At 46.2% G+C, this 18,059-nt stretch overlaps 1 protein-coding gene across 1 annotated transcript; it reads left to right on the top strand.

Annotated features, from left to right (window-relative positions):
* Positions 1-253: 253 nt before the first annotated feature.
* On the top strand, positions 254-1,419 carry LOC124658948 (probable carboxylesterase 15). The gene has a single exon (XM_047196930.1). The coding sequence runs from the start codon at positions 254-256 to the stop codon at positions 1,280-1,282; it is 1,029 nt and encodes a 342-aa protein (XP_047052886.1). The 3' UTR covers positions 1,283-1,419.
* Positions 1,420-18,059: the final 16,640 nt, after the last annotated feature.

Below are 18,059 nucleotides of genomic sequence, written 5' to 3'. Positions count from 1 at the left end.
ATCATGTGCCATATTTTTCTCTGTTTTGCTTTGTATCCATCGCTAAAACATGACAGAAACTATTTCGGTTAAACTTTCCAAGACAAACAAAGCCTCAAAACAAAAATCTTGGCGAGCTTAAGTTACCATGGATCACCTGCTAAGCATAAATATAATCTGATGCTGTGACGCGTCCATCATTCAGATTCAGAGGTCGCAACGCAAAGATCTGCCCCGTAGGTCGACAGCACCGCTACCGATCGATCCATCACACATGATGGAAGGCGACACGGCGCCACACGTCGTGGAGGAGGTGCCGGGCGTCCTCCAGCTCCTCAGCGACGGCTCCGTCGTCCGCGGGGATGAAGCTGTGCTCTGGCCAAAGGACCCGTTGCCGGACGTCCCCGGCGTGCAGTGGAAGGATGTCTTGTACCACGCCGCGCACGGCCTCAGCGTCCGCGTGTACAGGCCGGAGTCGTCGTCCTCCGTGGCCGGCAGCAGCAGCAGCAAGCTCCCGGTGCTGGTGTACTTCCACGGCGGCGGATACTGCTTCGGCTCCTACACGCAGCCCCACTTCCACACGTACTGCCTCCGCGCCGCCGCCGAGCTCCCGGCCGTCGTGCTGTCCGTCCAGTACCGCCTCGCCCCCGAGCACCGCCTCCCCGCGGCCATGGAGGACGGCGCGGACTTCCTTTCCTGGTTGCGCGGCCAGGCCGAGCTTGCCGGCGCCGGCTCTGCCGACCCGTGGCTCGCGGAGTCGGCCGACTTCGCCCGGACGTTCATCTCCGGCGCCTCGGCCGGCGCCAACTTGGCCCACCACGTCACCGTCCATGCCGCCTCTACGCAGGCGCAGCTCGGGCTCAACCCGTTGCGTGTTGCCGGGTACGTCCTCCTGTCCGCGTTCTTCGGCGGCTTAGATCGCACGGCCGCCGAGGCCGACCCTCCGGCGGGCGTCACCCTGACGGTCGAAGGATCCGACAAGCTGTGGCGCATCTCGCTGCCGGTTGGGGCGAGCAGGGACCACCCGTTGTCCAACCCGTTCGGCCCCGAGAGCCCCAGCCTCGCGCCGGTGGACCTCCCGCCGGTGCTCGTGGTGGCGCCGGAGATCGACGTGCTCCGGGACCGCGTGCTGGGTTATGCTACGAGGCTGCAGGACATAGGGAAGGCCGTCGTGGTCGCTGAGTTCGAGGGAGAGCGGCATGGTTTCTCCGTCCTCCAGCCGTTTGGCGAGGCGGCCAACGAGCTGATGCGAGTGCTCAGGCGGTTCATGTATACTGGCGTCACCAGCCCAACTGAGCGCTGATGTCTCCTGAATCCTGATGCATATTTGGTCATTTGGATTTTTAATCCATTTACTCAACCTAAGATAATCTGTTACTCTAGTAATATCTACTTCGATTTATATAAAGTTGCTTAAATGTATGGATGGTAATGGGTACCCATGACCTGCGTACCCGCCGGGTAAAAACCCAATAAAAATATGGGTGTGGGACAAAATATTGCACATGGGTTTGTAAACGAGAAAATATCATACACTTCAGGTAGAGTGGGTACGGGTATGGGATTGTACAACCCATACTCGCGTACCCATTTATCCATATAAATTCGATAAGTGGGCAACCGTAATGTTTTGAATTACTTAATTTTCCCCATGACACCATGGCTACCACTGCGAAACCATGACACTTGCCAGCCCCAGCGGCTAACCGCTGTAGGCTGATGGCTGAGAAAGAGACGACGACTCTTGCAGCCACGCCACTGACCAGAAGTCGGCACACGCCGCCTGACACCACGCCGACCAGCAGGGCATAGGGGTTGGGGGCAAAGACAACCACCACCTCAGAATAGCCGAACCAGAAGGCCAAAACGCCACACACCATGGGCCTTCCTGGCCCACGGTAGGCCTAGCTCTGGCCCGAACCGGAGTGTCGCCCTGCAGCCACTCCCTCCGCCGACACCCCCCCCCCGCCAAGAGTCGCTAGAGCGCCACCCTGAGGTGACCACAAGTGGCCGGCACACCGCAAGAAGCCTCACCGCCGACCAACACCACGCCGGCCGACGAGGAGGCCAACTCACGCCCAGTATTGCTGCCGCTGGGACGAACGAACGCCGGGGCCTGGGGACGGCCGCCCTGCCACCAACGCCGGGGTCTGGTTTCCTCCCGGTCGCTCGCGGGAGTGACCCGGGTCGCGGGACCTAGAATTTTCACTTGTAACACTATTAGAAAAATTGTGGACTCATAACACTACCAGAAAAATTGTGGATCGACTCATATCAGAAAAAGAGTGCCAAGAGTACCAGCACAGGATGAAATATTATATCATTTCTCTCATAATACTATCCGAAAAATTGTGGATTATCTGAATAGCTATGCAGCTAGCACAAGGCAGTCGTATCTGAATGACTTCTTTGGGAGGTTCCCGCTTGCAGCGAGCATTCTTCTTCATCAGGAAGTCTTGGATTTGAGCGAACCAACCAGTATCGCTAGCGCCTATATTCCAACACCCAGAAAATATATCACATTAAAAGCCTAACTAAAATCAAATTGTCGAGACAAATGGAAGGGAAGAAAGTACCTCTTCCTTGCCAATCTTGACGGTCTTCTCCTGTATTGCGCTGATATCCTTGACGCCGCACTGCGAGAGCAGGGTGATCCCGGGCATCACGTTCAACGCCGGAGTCACCGAGAGGTCATCCTTGATGGTATATGTCATGGCGGACTATACAAAGTTTATCAACTAATGTGGAGTGGTTGTTAGAGACAATGTCCCGATCACCATCTAGGAATGGAATGAGTCAGTCAAGGCACGTGTTGGTTTCAGTTTCTTCAGCAAGAGAATGAAAAAGGATTGTTGGAGAAAACTTATGGAACATTTCATTCTACCTCTGGAATTCAACAAACACGATGAAGAGGGTAACGTGGTTCCGGGTGGACGTGAGAGGAGGAGGCTAGTCAAAGAGTTCGCTCTTACGAAGATGGCCGAAGCATTCCGGAACTACAAGAAAATTTTAGCCCGTGACTTTGTCTCGCAGAAGAAGACTCCGGATTTCAAAGGACAGTTTGAGAAACTGAAAGATGTTTGGCCTGAATTTGTGAAGCAGAAGCAATCAGATTTTTTCAAGGCCATATCGGAAAAAATATAGAAAATGCGGCTAAGAAAGAGTACTATCATATTATGGGGCCAGGAGGATACCGCACTTCGGAGCCTAAGTGGGAGAAGATGGAGAACGACCTGAGGGAGCGAGGAATCCCTCTAGGTAAAGAGGGATGGGACCCACGGGGCCAAAAGCTGGTGGTACAGGCATGGGGGATCGCTAGACCCGGAGACAAGGAGGTGTGTTCACCAGAAGAAAGTGTTTACTCCCACCGCCGCCCTTATTAAAGCAATGGCCGAAGCTCAAGAGGGGAAGATCAAGTTCAATAGAGAGAACGTTGCGCTGACAATAGCCCCCGGGAATCCTGAACACCCAGGACGTGTACGAGGCAAAGGCGACATTCCGTTGAAAGTAGGGTTTCCCCAGGACAATGACCCGTACAGTTACAAAAGCCGTAAGAGAAAGATGGAACAGGATGCAGATCGTATGGGGAGGATGGAAGTAGAAATATTTGAGTTGAAGCAGATTGTGCAGGAAATTGTAAAAGACAAACGATCGGAAGGGCCGCATGAAGATCGTGCAGCGGATGTCGGAAGCCAGCAGCGGAGAAGCAGCGTGGCTTCCACGGAGGCCCCGACAGGTGCTAATGCACCCTTGGCCCCGGCTGGTGCTAATGCACCGACGATCAAGATTCGTGCACCGGAGCCTCACTACCCCGTGGACGGTGTAAAGGAGATGAAAGAATGTGAGCTGCATTATCCAATGGGGAACATTTTCATGAAGGTAGCGATTGGCAGCGCTTTACCTTGTACACCTGGAGCACTCCACCACAACAACCCCATTGTAGATGGCTATGCTTGTGTCATGGTGGAAGACATAGTCCAAGGGTGCGAGGACCTGGAGATTGACTATGCTACACCCGAAGGGGAGAAAAAACTTCGAGATGTCAAGCGCCAATTCGTTCTATGAAAAAAAGAAGTACATCAAGTTTCTGGGCGAGGGGCCAAGGCCACTGATGCGTGCAGTTGACACACGTCCGTTGGGAACCCCAAGAGGAAGGTGTGATGCAGACAGTAGCAAGTTTTCCCTCAGAAAGAAACCAAGGTTTATCGAACCAGGAGGAGCCAAGAAGCACGTTGAAGGTTGTTGGTGGCGGGATGTAGTGCGGCGCAACACCAGGGATTCCGGCGCCAACGTGGAACCCGCACAACACAACCAAAGTACTTTGCCCCAACGAAACGAGTGAGGTTGTCAATCTCACCGGCTTGCTGTAACAAAGGATTAACCGTATTGTATGGAAGATGATTGTTTGCGAAAAACAAGTAGAACAAGTATTGCGATGAGATTGTATGCGATGTAAAGAATAGGACCGGGGTCCACAGTTCACTAGAGGTGTCTCTCCCATAAGATAAATAGCATGTTGGGTGAACAAATTACAGTCGGGCAATTGACAAATAGAGAGGGCATAACAATGCACATACATGATATGATGAGTATTGTGAGATTTAATTGGGCATTACGACAAAGTACATAGACCGCTATCCAGCATGCATCTATGCCTAAAAAGTCCACCTTCAGGTTATCATCCGAACCCCTTCCAGTATTAAGTTGCAAAACAACGGACAATTGCATTAAGTATGGTGCGTAATGTAATCAATAACTACATCCTCGGACATAGCATCAATGTTTTATCCCTAGTGGCAACAGCACATCCACAACCTTAGAACTTTCCGTCACTCGTCCCGCATTTAATGGAGGCATGAACCCACTATCGAGCATAAATACTCCCTCTTGGAGTTAAGAGTAAAAACTTGGCCGAGCCTCTACTAATAATGGAGAGCATGCAAGATCATAAACAACACATAGGTAATAGATTGATAATCAACATAACATAGTATTCTCTATCCATCGGATCCCGACAAACACAACATATAGAATTACAGATAGATGATCTTGATCATGTTAGGCAGCTCACAAGATCCAACAATGAAGCACATAAGGAGAAGACAACCATCTAGCTACTGCTATGGACCCATAGTCCAGGGGTGAACTACTCACTCATCACTCCGGAGGTGACCATGGCGGTGAAGAGTCCTCCGGGAGATGATTCCCCTCTCCGGCAGGGTGCCGGAGGCGATCTCCCGAATCCCCCGAGATGGGATTGGCGGCGGCGGCGTCTCAGTAAGGTTTTCCGTATCGTGGCTCTCGGTACTGGGGTTTCGCGACGAAGGCTTTAAGTAGGCGGAAGGGCAACGCGGGAGGCCACACGAGGGCCCCACACGCCAGGGCCGCGCGGCCTAGGGCTGGGCCGCGCCGCCCTGTTGTGGCGGCGCCTCGTGGCCCCACTTCCTTTCCCCTCGGTCTTCTGGAAGCTTCGTGCAAAAATAGGACCCTGGGCGTTGATTTCGTCCAATCCCGAGAATATTTCCTTTGTAGGATTTCTGAAACCAAAAACGATAGAAAACAACAACCGGCTCTTCGGCATCTTGTTAATAGGTTAGTGCCGGAAAATGCATAAATACGACATATAATGTGTATAAAACATGTAGATATCATCAATAATGTGGCATGGAACATAAGAAATTATCGATACGTCGGAGACGTATCAGCATCCCCAAGCTTAGTTCCTGCTCGTCCCGAGCAGGTAAACGATAACAAAGATAATTTCGGAGTGACATGCCATCATAACCTTGATCATACTATTGTAAGCATATGTAATGAATGCAGCGATCAAAACAATGGTAATGACATGAGTAAACAAATGAATCATAAAGCAAAGACTTTTCATGAATAGTACTTCAAGACAAGCATCAATAAGTCTTTCATAAGAGTTAACTCATAAAGCAATAAATCAAAGTAAAGGTATTGAAGCAACACAAAGGAAGATTAAGTTTCAGCGGTTGCTTTCAACTTATAACATGTATATCTCATGGATAGTGTCAATGTAAAGTAATATAACAAGTGCAATATGCAAGTATGTAGGAATCAATGCACAGTTCACACAAGTGTTTGCTTCTTGAGGTGGAGAGAGATAGGTGAACTGACTCAACATAAAAGTAAAAGAAAGGTCCTTCAAAGAGGAAAGCATCGATTGCTATATTTGTGCTAGAGCTTTTGTTTTGAAAACATGAAACAATTTTGTCAACGGTAGTAATAAAGCATATGTATCATGTAAATTATATCTTACAAGTTGCAAGCCTCATGCATAGTGTACTAATAGTGCCCGCACCTTGTCCTAATTAGCTTGGGTTAACACCGATTATCATTGCATAACATATGTTTCAACCAAGTGTCACAAAGGGGTACCTCTATGCCGCTCGTACAAGGGTCTAAGGAGAAAGTTCGCATTGGATTTCTCGCTTTTGATCATTCTTCAACTTAGACACCCATACCGGGACAACATAGACAACAGATAATGGACTCCTCTTTTAATGCTTAAGCATTCAACAACAGTTCATATTCTCATAAGAGATTGAGGTTTTATGTCCAAACTGAAACTTCCACCATGATTCATGGCTTTAGTTAGCGGCCCAATGTTCTTCTCTAACAGTATGCATACTCAAACCATTTGATTGTGAAAACCGCCCTTACTTCAGACAAGACGAACATGCATAGCAACTCACATGATATTCAACAAAGAGTAGATGGCGTCCCCAGGAACATGGTTATCGCACAACAAGCAACTTAATAAGAGATAAAGTGCATAAGTACATATTCAATACCACAATAGTTTTTAAGGCTATTTTGTCCCATGAGCTATATATTGCAAAGGCGAATGATGGAAATTTAAAGGTAGCACTCAAGCAATTTACTTTGGAATGGCGGAGAAATACCATGTAGTAGGTAGGTATGGTGGACACAAATGGCATAGTGGTTGGCTCAAGGATTTTGGATGCATGAGAAGTATTCCCTCTCGATACAAGGTTTAGGCTAGCAAGGTTATTTGAAACAAACACAAGGATGAACCGGTGCAGCAAAACTCACATAAAAGACATATTGTAAACATTATAAGACTCTACACCGTCTTCCTTGTTGTTCAAAACTCAATACTAGAAATTATCTAGACTTTAGAGAGACCAAATATGCAAACCAAATTTTAGCAAGCTCTATGTATTTCTTCATTAATGGGTGCAAAGTATATGATGCAAGAGCTTAAACATGAGCACAACAATTGCCAAGTATCAAATTATTCAAGACATTTTAGAATTACTACATGTAGCATTTCCCGATTCCAACCATATAACAATTTAACGAAGAAGATTCAACCTTCGCCATGAATACTATGAGTAAAGCCTAAGGACATATTTGTCCATATGCAACAGCGGAGCGTGTCTCTCTCCCACACAATGAATGCTAGGATCCATTTTATTCAAACAAAAACAAAAACAAAAACAAACCGACGCTCCAAGCAAAGCACATAAGATGTGACTAAATAAAAATATAGTTTCAGGGGACGAACCTGATGATGTTGTCGATGAAGAAGGGGATGCCTTGGGCATCCCCAAGCTTAGACGCTTGAGTCTTCTTAAAATATGCAGGGGTGAACCACCGGGGCATCCCCAAGCTTAGAGCTTTCACTCTCCTTGATCATATTGCATCATTTCCCTCTCTTGATCCTTGAAAACTTCCTCCACACCAAACTCGAAACAACTCATTAGAGGGTTAGTGCACAATAAAAATTAACATGTTCAGAGGTGAGATAATCATTCTTAACACTTCTGGACATTGCATAAAGCTACTGGACATTAATGGATCAAAGAAATTCATCCAACATAGCAAAAGAGGCAATGCGAAATAAAAGGCAGAATCTGTCAAAACAGAACAGTTCGTAAAGACGAATTTTAAAATGGCACCAGACTTGCTCAAATGAAAATGCCCAAACTGAATGAAAGTTGCGTACATATCTGAGGATCACGCACGTAAATTGGCATATTTTTCTGAGCTACCTACAGAGAGGCAGGTCGAAATTCGTGACAGCAAAGAAATCTGTATCTGCGCAGTAATCCAAATCTAGTATGAACCTTACTATCAACGACTTTACTTGGCACAACAAAACACAAAACTAAGATAAGGAGAGGTTGCTACAGTAGTAAACAACTTCCAAGACTCAAATATAAAACAAAAATACTGTAGTAAAAACATGGGTTGTCTCCCATAAGCGCTTTTCTTTAACGCCTTTCAGCTAGGCGCAGAAAGTGTGTATCAAGTGTTATCGAGAGACGAAGCATCTTCAGCGGGGTTTGGAGTTTTCTCAACCATGCATAGTATATTGGATACATAAGTTTCAGCGGCTCCCTTTTCATTAGTCTTGGGCTTGCTACTCTCATCAAACAAATTTTCAGGAACAAGCCAAGCATAGTTATTTTCTAGCGCTTCATTCATCGCTAGGAGCTTACATGGTATTGGTGCTTTGATCTCCCCACCATCATTAATATTATTAGTGTACCTTACTCTCTCCATGTCCATCTTTTCAAGGATACTAACAAAATTGGTGCAAGAACCAAGCATCTTATATTTAATAAAGACTTTTCTAGCCTCTCTTGCTATACTACCAAATTCTCTAAGAAGGGTTTCTAAAACAAAATCTTTCTTTTCCCCTTCTTCCATATCACCGAGCGTAAGAAACATGTGTTGGATTATAGGATTGAGATTAACAAATTTAGTTTCCAACATGCGAACTAAAGCAGCAGCAGCAATTTCATAAGTAGGAGCAAGTTCTACCAAGTGTCTATCTTCAAAATTTTCAACGGTACTAACATGATTGAAAAATTCTTCTATATTATTTCTCCCAACTATAGACCCACGTTCTACCGGGATGTCTTTTACGGTAAAATTAAAAGAAAACATGTTGAAATAAGTAAGCAAATATAAGTAACTAATTTTTTTGTGTTTTTGATATAGAGTGCAAGACAGTAAATAAAGTAAAGCTAGTAACTAATTTTTTGTGTTTTGATATAATGCAGCAAACAAGAAAGTAAATAAACTAAAGCAAGACAAAAACAAAGTAAAGAGATTGGATTGTGGAGACTCCCCTTGCAGCGTGTCTTGATCTCCCCGGCAACGGCGCCGGAAAAAGAGCTTGATGCGTGCAGTTGACACACGTCCGTTGGGAACCCCAAGAGGAAGGTGTGATGCAGACAGTAGCAAGTTTTCCCTCAGAAAGAAACCAAGGTTTATCGAACCAGGAGGAGCCAAGAAGCACGTTGAAGGTTGTTGGTGGCGGGATGTAGTGCGGCGCAACACCAGGGATTCCGGCGCCAACGTGAAACCTGCACAACACAACCAAAGTACTTTGCCCCAACGAAACAGTGAGGTTGTCAATCTCACCGGCTTGCCGTAACAAAGGATTAACCGTATTGTGTGGAAGATGATTGTTTGCAGAAAACAGTAGAACAAGTATTGCAGTAGATTGTATGCGATGTAAAGAATAGGACCGGGGTCCACAGTTCACTAGAGGTGTCTCTCCCATAAGATAAATAGCATGTTGGGTGAACAAATTACAGTCAGGCAATTGACAAATAGAGAGGGCATAACAATGCGCATACATGATATGATGAGTATTGTGAGATTTAATTGGGCATTACGACAAAGTACATAGACCGCTATCCAGCATGCATCTATGCCTAAAAAGTCCACCTTCAGGTTATCATCCGAACCCCTTCCAGTATTAAGTTGCAAAACAACAGACAATTGCATTAAGCATGGTGCGTAATGTAATCAATAACTACATCCTCGGACATAGCATCAATGTTTTATCCCTAGTGGCAATAGCACATCCACAACCTTAGAACTTTCTGTCACTATCCCAGATTTAATGGAGGCATGAACCCACTATCGAGCATAAATACTCCCTCTTGGAGTTAAGAGTAAAAACTTGGCCAGAGCCTCTACTAATAACGGAGAGCATGCAAGATCATAAACAACACATAGGTAATAGATTGATAATCAACATAACATAGTATTCTCTATCCATCGGATCCCGACAAACACAACATATAGAATTACGAGATAGATGATCTTGATCATGTTAGGCAGCTCACAAGATCCATCAATGAAGCACATAAGGAGAAGACAACCATCTAGCTACTGCTATGGACCCATAGTCCAGGGGTGAACTACTCACTCATCACTCCGGAGGTGACCATGGCGGTGAAGAGTCCTCCGGGAGATGATCCCCCTCTCCGGCAGGGTGCCGGAGGCGATCTCCAGAATCCCCCGAGATGGGATTGGCGGCGGCGGCGTCTCGCAAGGTTTTCCGTATCGTGGCTCTCGGTACTGGGGGTTTCGCGACGAAGGCTTTAAGTAGGCGGAAGGGCAACGCGGGGGCCACACGAGGGCCCCACACGCCGTGGCCGCGCGGCCTAGGGCTGGGCCGCGCCGCCCTGTTGTGGCGGCGCCTCGTGGCCCCACTTCCTTTCCCCCTCGGTCTTCTGGAAGCTTCGTGCAAAAATAGGACCCTGGGCGTTGATTTCGTCCAATTCCGAGAATATTTCCTTTGTAGGATTTCTGAAACCAAAAACAGTAGAAAACAGCAACTGGCTCTTCGGCATCTTGTTAATAGGTTAATGCCGGAAAATGCATAAATACGACATATAATGTGTATAAAACATGTAGATATCATCAATAATGTGGCATGGAACATAAGAAATTATCGATACGTCGGAGACGTATCAGCCACCGACCCCGAGGAATCACCCAACAAGTCCACCCCCTCCCGTGGTGGTGGTTGGGGTGGTGGTCCACCTACACCTCCTTCACGTCAGCCGACGTCGCCCCCAATCCACCTCCGTCGGGTAAGCAGCCGCCGCCCCCAGTCCGCATCCGGCGAAGAAGAAGAAGAAGCAGGGGGTTACGAAGGACAGCAAGGCAACCCCCTCCTGGCCTATTAACCCGGAGCCTTATGTACCTAAGACCACAAGGGTACCAATGCCATCAATGAAGCCTCTCCTCCTGAGACCTTGGGAGCTTAGTGTCGAGGAAACCGACGTGGCCGCGGCTTCTCACCATGAGAAATGGAAGGCCGAAGTCAAGGTGAAAAAAGAGCCTGAGCCCAAGCCGGTATTTACTCAGAAGCAAAAGAAGTGGGCTAAGGATTTTTTGACGACACCATCCCAAATCTCGCAGAATCAGCAAGACAACTATGGACGTGAATTTCGTAGTCAAGTAGCATTATTGGATGAAGCCATGGCGACGGAGAAGAAAGAAGCAAGTAAAAAATGCAGGAAACATGTTTCCCAGCTTAGGGAACAGAGAAAATAATCGATCCCCCCGCTCATAGTGGAAGCCGGTCCTTCCGTTACGTCATCCTTCAGAGCCGATATGGATAAGGACATGGAACTATTGGACCCCGCTATCATAGCAACTGCTAGCGCACAGGGAATGACTGTAACGGCGGCCAAAGAAAGAGCGGGCGAGTTCGGTATGACTCTTCGTGCATTGTTAGGCCTTGAGGATGCGCCAATAAGTGAGGTGGCATTTACATATGTGCCGAATGGGCCTCTCGTCGAGCCTGCGCAGGAAGCGAGTCTACCAACATATATGTGAAATCTGCTACGCTGGTACAAGGATTTCATAAAAAATAAGGCCGACAAAGAATATATTTATGCGGAAGATACAGAGGAGCATCACTTCAAATAGTACCATGTACAAGTTCATACGAGTGAATTGTTCCAGCTGTTCAATCTACGCGATCTCGACAAATCTATCCTGAGTTGCTACGTTCTGTAAGTGATTTATTTCTATAATTAAATCTCCACCTCATCTCGTTCATTGCCTGCACTATATTGTCATAACTATATTCTTGTGTACACTATTATGCAGAATGAAGCTTGGGGAATGCAAAAGAAAGAGCATCCTTGATGTTGGATTCATTGACCCATATATCATTAATGGATATGTGTTAGAAAGATACCCCCAAGACGTGGAGGAAGACTTGTATCGGTTTCTTACAAAGCAGGAACTCAAAAGTTAAATTCTATTTCCTTACCATTTTGGGTGAGTGTTTCTGTATTGTGCACATTCTTTTTTGTTTACTCCATGCATGTTATGTCTAATCGATGAGTTATGCATGACTGTGCGTGTAATGTGTCCGCAGGTTCCACTGGATTCTGCTAATAATTGAATTTGACAACTCCAGAGTTCTCGTCATGGACTCTCTGAATATGTAAGCAAAGCATTGGATCGGCATAAGATTAATGCTACAAAAGTAATTATTTTCAATCATTTGCGCACTAATAACAACGCTCGTAGGTTTAATTCCTTTTGTTTGTGCTCATCCCACACAGGTACACCTTCTTCACGCCACAACTCTAAAAGTTCTTCAACCAATGGCAACAGGTACACATCAATGTCGTTGCCGGGTTGCTTTGGGCCCTGGATGAGCACTGGCATCATAATGAACTTACGCTTCATGCACAACCAAGGAGGAAGGTTATAGATACATAGAGTCACTGGCCAGGTGCTATGACTGGAGCTCTGCTCCCCGAAAGGATTAAAGCCATCTGTACTTAGACCAAATCTTAAGTTCCTTGCGTCATCTGAAAATGACTTGAACTCTCTGTCGATTTTTCTCCACTGCGACCCGTCAGCGGGGTGTCTCAGCATCACATCTTTCTTACGGTCCTCTTTGTGCCATCGCAACAACTTGGCATGCTCTTTGTTCTGGAACAAACGTTTCAACCATGGTATTATAGGAGCATACCACATCACCTTCACAGGAACCCTCTTCCTGGGGTTGGACTCGCCCTCAACATCGCCAGGGTCATCTCGCCTGATCTTATACCTCAATGCACTATATACCGGGCATGCATTCAAATTCTCGTACTCCTTGCGGTAGAGGATGCAGTCATTGATGCATGCATGTATCTTCTGCACTTCTAATCCTAGAGGGCAGACAACCTTCTTTGCTTCGTACGTACTAGAGGGCAATACGTTCTCCCCTGGAAGCATCTTCTTTATTATTTTCAGCAACTTTTCAAATCCCTTGTCAGAAGTACCATTCTCTGCCTTCCATTGCAGCAATTCAAGCGTGGTACCTTGCTTTTTCTGGTCATTTTCGCAATCTGGGTACAACAGTTTGTTGTGATCCTCTAACATTTTCTCCAACTTCAACCACTCCTTTGTACTTCCGCAGTTCATCTTCGCATCAATAATGGCCCGACCCAAATCGTCATCCGGGTCATCAAAAATCGTCTCATCAAAAATGGGCTCTTCTTCAGCTTCGTCTTCCCCCATTCTACTATCACCGTCTTCAGTGAATATAGGATAGTTGTCACTATCCTCTTCTTCTTCGTTGTCTTCCAATATAACCCCTCTTTCTCCGTGCTTGGTCCAGCAATTATAGCTGGGCATGAAACCTTTCTCCAGCAGGTGGACGTGAATGATCTTTGAGGTAGAGTAATCCTTCATATTCTTACAGGAACTACATGGGCAAGAGATGAAACCATTCGACTGCCTGTTTGCCTCAGCCACGTTGAGAAAATAATGCATGCCTTTAATGAACTCGGGATGGCACCGGTCACCGTACATCCATTGTCGACTCATCTGCATTTTATATGTATATCAAAAATCATTAATTACACAACATCATGGATATATGAGTGACCAACTTAATTAATATTCAAGTTCATCACATAAAACTAATTTTTTTATAAAAAAGAAGAGGCTCACCGAGGTGGTACGGTGCCGGCTAGGGGACGGCGCTGGTGATCGACGGCAGTGAGGATGGGGATGATACTAATTAAAACCTACAAAACATACCATAATTTTAGCTCAAATTGCATATAAAAAAATAAAATCCCTAACTTACGCATTTCATCGAACACCTTGCTAGCACTAGAAAAATAGTACGAGTTAAAACTACCAAATAAATGAGCTAAATAGGAACGCCGGAAGGAAGGATGATATTGCTAACCCTTGGATAGATGTATGCCCTTAATCTTGTTAAAATGGTGGAGAAAAAATAGAGATTTGTTGGAGTGTGAGAGGTGTACAAAATTTTAGAGTGTGAGAGGAAGAAGAGAAAAATGAGATGAAGGAGCCAGGGACGGGCCCGCGATGTGATGATATGGTGGCACCCTTTGGTACCGGTTCGTGTTACGAACCGGTACGAAAGGGCCAGCCCTGGCCCCACACGCGCCTGTAATTCTGGCCGAAGACCTTTCGTACCGGTTCGTAACACGAACCGGTACGAAAGCCCCTCACGAACCGGTGCCAGAGCTCCTCGCCCGCCTGAGCCCCCAAACCGGTGCAAAAGACCCCTTTGGCACCGGTTCGTAAGGGAACCGGTACCAAAGGCGGAGATGGATGCTCCATTTTTTACTAGTGTTAGGTTCCGTTTCCGCCTGCTAAATCAGCCAGTAGGTGGAGCCAGCTAGCGGGCCGGACAATTAGGGCCAAACTGTCCCACTCTTTAATTATTGGGGTGTTTGGTAGCCCGGTTCACCTAGGAATTACTTTTTCGGTTTTGCTATGTCTATTTTCTTAAGTCTAAATCATTTAAAAAAAGTGCTTGAGTTAAAAAAGTGCAATTGCACTTCCCTGTCGAAAATGTGCACTTTTCTTTAAACTGTAGTTATACTTTGACTGAGACTTAAGAAAATCTCTGCGACATAGACACACCCTTACTTTTTCATGTGGGCACTGCCCATATCATACTAGCTAAGCTGAGACTTTATTGTAGTATGTTCGGTACATTGTAGGCGTCAAGACATGCTAAACTAGAGTGTGTTTGGTAGGTTTTGTCTAGTTCCATAATGTGAAATTGCAGAGAGGTGCAACTTTCTTGCATGACCTTAGACAGAAAAGGCAAAAGCAATCGGATCCTTAGTTGTCTCTTCCACGCCATGGAGGTCTAGCCATGCGGGGATAAGCTCAAAGGAGGCGCTAGGTGGTGGCGCTGGGGGTTAGTAGGGCTTTCGTCGGCAGAGAATGGCGCATGCTAGCGAAGGAGGCGCGCCGGGTCGTCCCCGGCAGAGGAGGAGTGGCAGGGTGCCCGCCGGCAGAGGATGTGTGCTAGGTCACCTATCGGACGTGCGAGGAAGGCTAGGCCGGTGGTTTTTTAGCGATGCGGTTGTGGCGGTGGGTGTTCTCGTTAGCGGTACCAGAGGGCGCTGATGCGAGCTCCTCGTTGCCGGAGGATCACCAAAGCGGGAGGAGGGCCATCCTGTGATTCTCGTCGGCGCGGTGGGCCGGAGGGCTCCGAAGCGAGCTCCTCGTCGGCGGAGGAGGGCCGGAGTGGGAGCAGGGTCGGCATGTGAGCTTCTCGTCGGCGAGGGCAGGCTGGAGAAAAAGGTAGGGGTGGAAGTGGGGGGAGCGGAAGGGGTTGCTGCACGCGGGTAACGATTGATCTGATCGGCATATAGGGTTCGCCAAACAAACTGTCCGGTCCTTTAGTGGACCGAAACTATATTAATGGATCCAAATCAACTCAAAGGAAGAGCCCTATATGTGGTCCAACAGGCCCAGAGTCAACCATCCATACGTACCCATTCACGTGCGCACCAGCGTCGACCCACCAAACCCTTCGTCGAGCCGCCGTCGTGGTCGCCTTCCACTCGCGGCGAGCATCAGCGGGAAGCCGGCGACACCACTGTGAGTGAATTTCTCCATCCACCCGTGCTTTGGGACCTCCGTCTAGCTCCTTAGAGCATCTCCACTCGTCCCCCCGAACAGGCCCCCGGCGAGCGTTTTTTCCATCCGGACGGCGAAATTCGGCCCAGTCGCGCCCCCGGTTCCTCGTTTTCGTCCGGATTTGGGCCTAAATCCATCCGGCGATCCCACGACATCCCCGGCCCCCGGGAGCGCTCGGGGACTCCGGACGAAACGAAAGCGCGCGAAACGGCGAGGAAACTTCCGCGCGTCCGGTGGCCCCAACTTGTCGGCGAGAGAAACCGATCGTCGTCCTCATCGCATCGTCTTCCGCGCGCTGTAAAAGCCTGCCGCCGGTCTGCATTCGCCCGCATTCGGCCTCTATGTATGAACTCCGCCCGTTTTAGTCTAAATATCATTAAATTTAGTCTATATTCACCCGAATTTAGCCGAAGTTTGTCAAGTTTCCGTTTTTTAAATTCGCATCGTCGACTTCGCCTGGGCACGCGGCTGGGAAACTACTGCCCCCCACGCCAAACCTTCCTCCAATCCGGACGAAAATTTCTCCGGATTTGGGCGTGGGGAGCGCCAACGAGTGGGGATGCTCTTATACCTTTTCCTAGTCACTTCTGGGATGAAATACGATATGGCCAAACCCCTTTTCTAATGTGTCACACCATTGATGGTTTTTTAATGCTGTATATCACCACCTGTTGAGTTGGCGTTTCGCATGAGTGCTCCTACTTTAGGCAGCAATGTGTGAGCAAAATTGGCGATTTGTAAACTGTGGGATATGAACATGACGAAATTGAGTTTTGCAAAGATTTTACCACATAAATATGTGGGATGGATCCTATCTTTATAAGTTACAAAATTTTACAAAATTGAGATCATATTGGAAATTTTCCTTTGGTATGTTTCCTTGGAAAGACGGAGGTGTACGCTTAAGCAAAGTAAAGTGATATATTGCCAGTAATTAGTACTCCTGTCTTCTTGAAAAAGATATCGATGATTTATTTAAATTTAGATGTATTTATACACTAAATTATCTAGATACATTTGAATTGAGATATATATTTGTGACATCCTTTTCGAGAGAGTAATACAATCAGCGTGTTTCTTAAAGGTCACATTAGCTCTTATAACCTAAGTTCATTGAGTAAATGATTTCTATTTATAATATGTTTGCTTTGGGATCTACTCCCCACAGTTGTTTGGTTGGTTAAAGAAAGGGTGTGACTATTTCTCATTCGATTAAGAACTAACTTCGTTCTTAGTCAAATGGTGTCATCAAATCTCAGTTGCAAACAACTAGCATGAATCACAAAGCAAATCTAACAGTGTAGAACTTGACGAAGCACGAACTAGTCTTAAAGAAAAGGCTAGCTTCCAAATTAGACGATGTTACTATTAAAAAATCCATTTTGGGGTTCAAAAATGTCTCTGATCCCAAAAGAGCTTCCAAAAAATATTTTCACCATTGTCCTTTTTTGACAATATCTTTAAACCTAAGCCCTTTTGTGCTATGTTTTAACAACTCTTTTCTTTAAAATCTGTGCAGAACTCAAACTTTGGCGAAATTTTCAGATCGGTTGATTGGAACCTTTAGATGAAGAGTGTAGGGTGGATGAGAAATCATGGCACGTTGTGCCATGGTGTTTGAATGTCACTGAATCCCCGTCGATAGAACATGACGAAATTGAGTTCTGCACAGATTTTACCACATAAATATGTGGGATGAATCGAATCCTATCTTTATAAGTTTTAAAATTTTACAAAATTGCACGTCTATGGAATGATACTGGAAATTTTCCTTGGAAAGACGGGCGTGTACGCTTAAGCAAATTAAAATGATATATAGCCAGTACTTAGTACTCCCTTTGTTCCGAAAGAGTGTCATAGATTTATCTAAATTTGAATATATCTATACACTAAATTATCTACATACATTTGAATTTAGATATATCTGCGACATCCTTTTTATGGGAGTAATATAATCACTGTTTTGCTTAAAGGTCAAATTAGCTTTTATAATCTAAGTTCCTTGAGTACATGATTCCTATTTATAGTATGTTTGCTTTGGACTCTACTCCCCCACAGTTGTTTGGTCGATCCAATTCAAGATTCAAAAATGCATCCGATCTCAAAAGAGCTCCCAAAAAATATTTTCACCATTGTCCGTTTTCAACAGTACCTTTAAACCTAAGCCCCTTTTGTTCTATCTTTTAGCGACTCTTTCTTTATTTTTTGTATTGTGATTTCTTACTGCTCCCCTCCGAACCAGATTACTGCTGATTTGGATGGGTGAGAGTACTACTTTTCTATAGTGCGTTTACACTAGTCTCTACTTTGTTTTTTGCACCATAATTTCTACGGCATTTTTCGAGCAGTATTTT

Source organism: Lolium rigidum, chromosome 6 (assembly GCF_022539505.1).
Source record: "Lolium rigidum isolate FL_2022 chromosome 6, APGP_CSIRO_Lrig_0.1, whole genome shotgun sequence".
Lineage (NCBI taxonomy): Eukaryota > Viridiplantae > Streptophyta > Magnoliopsida > Poales > Poaceae > Lolium > Lolium rigidum.
Note: the sequence above shows the minus strand (reverse complement) of the source record. Positions and strands in the feature narration are given on the sequence as shown.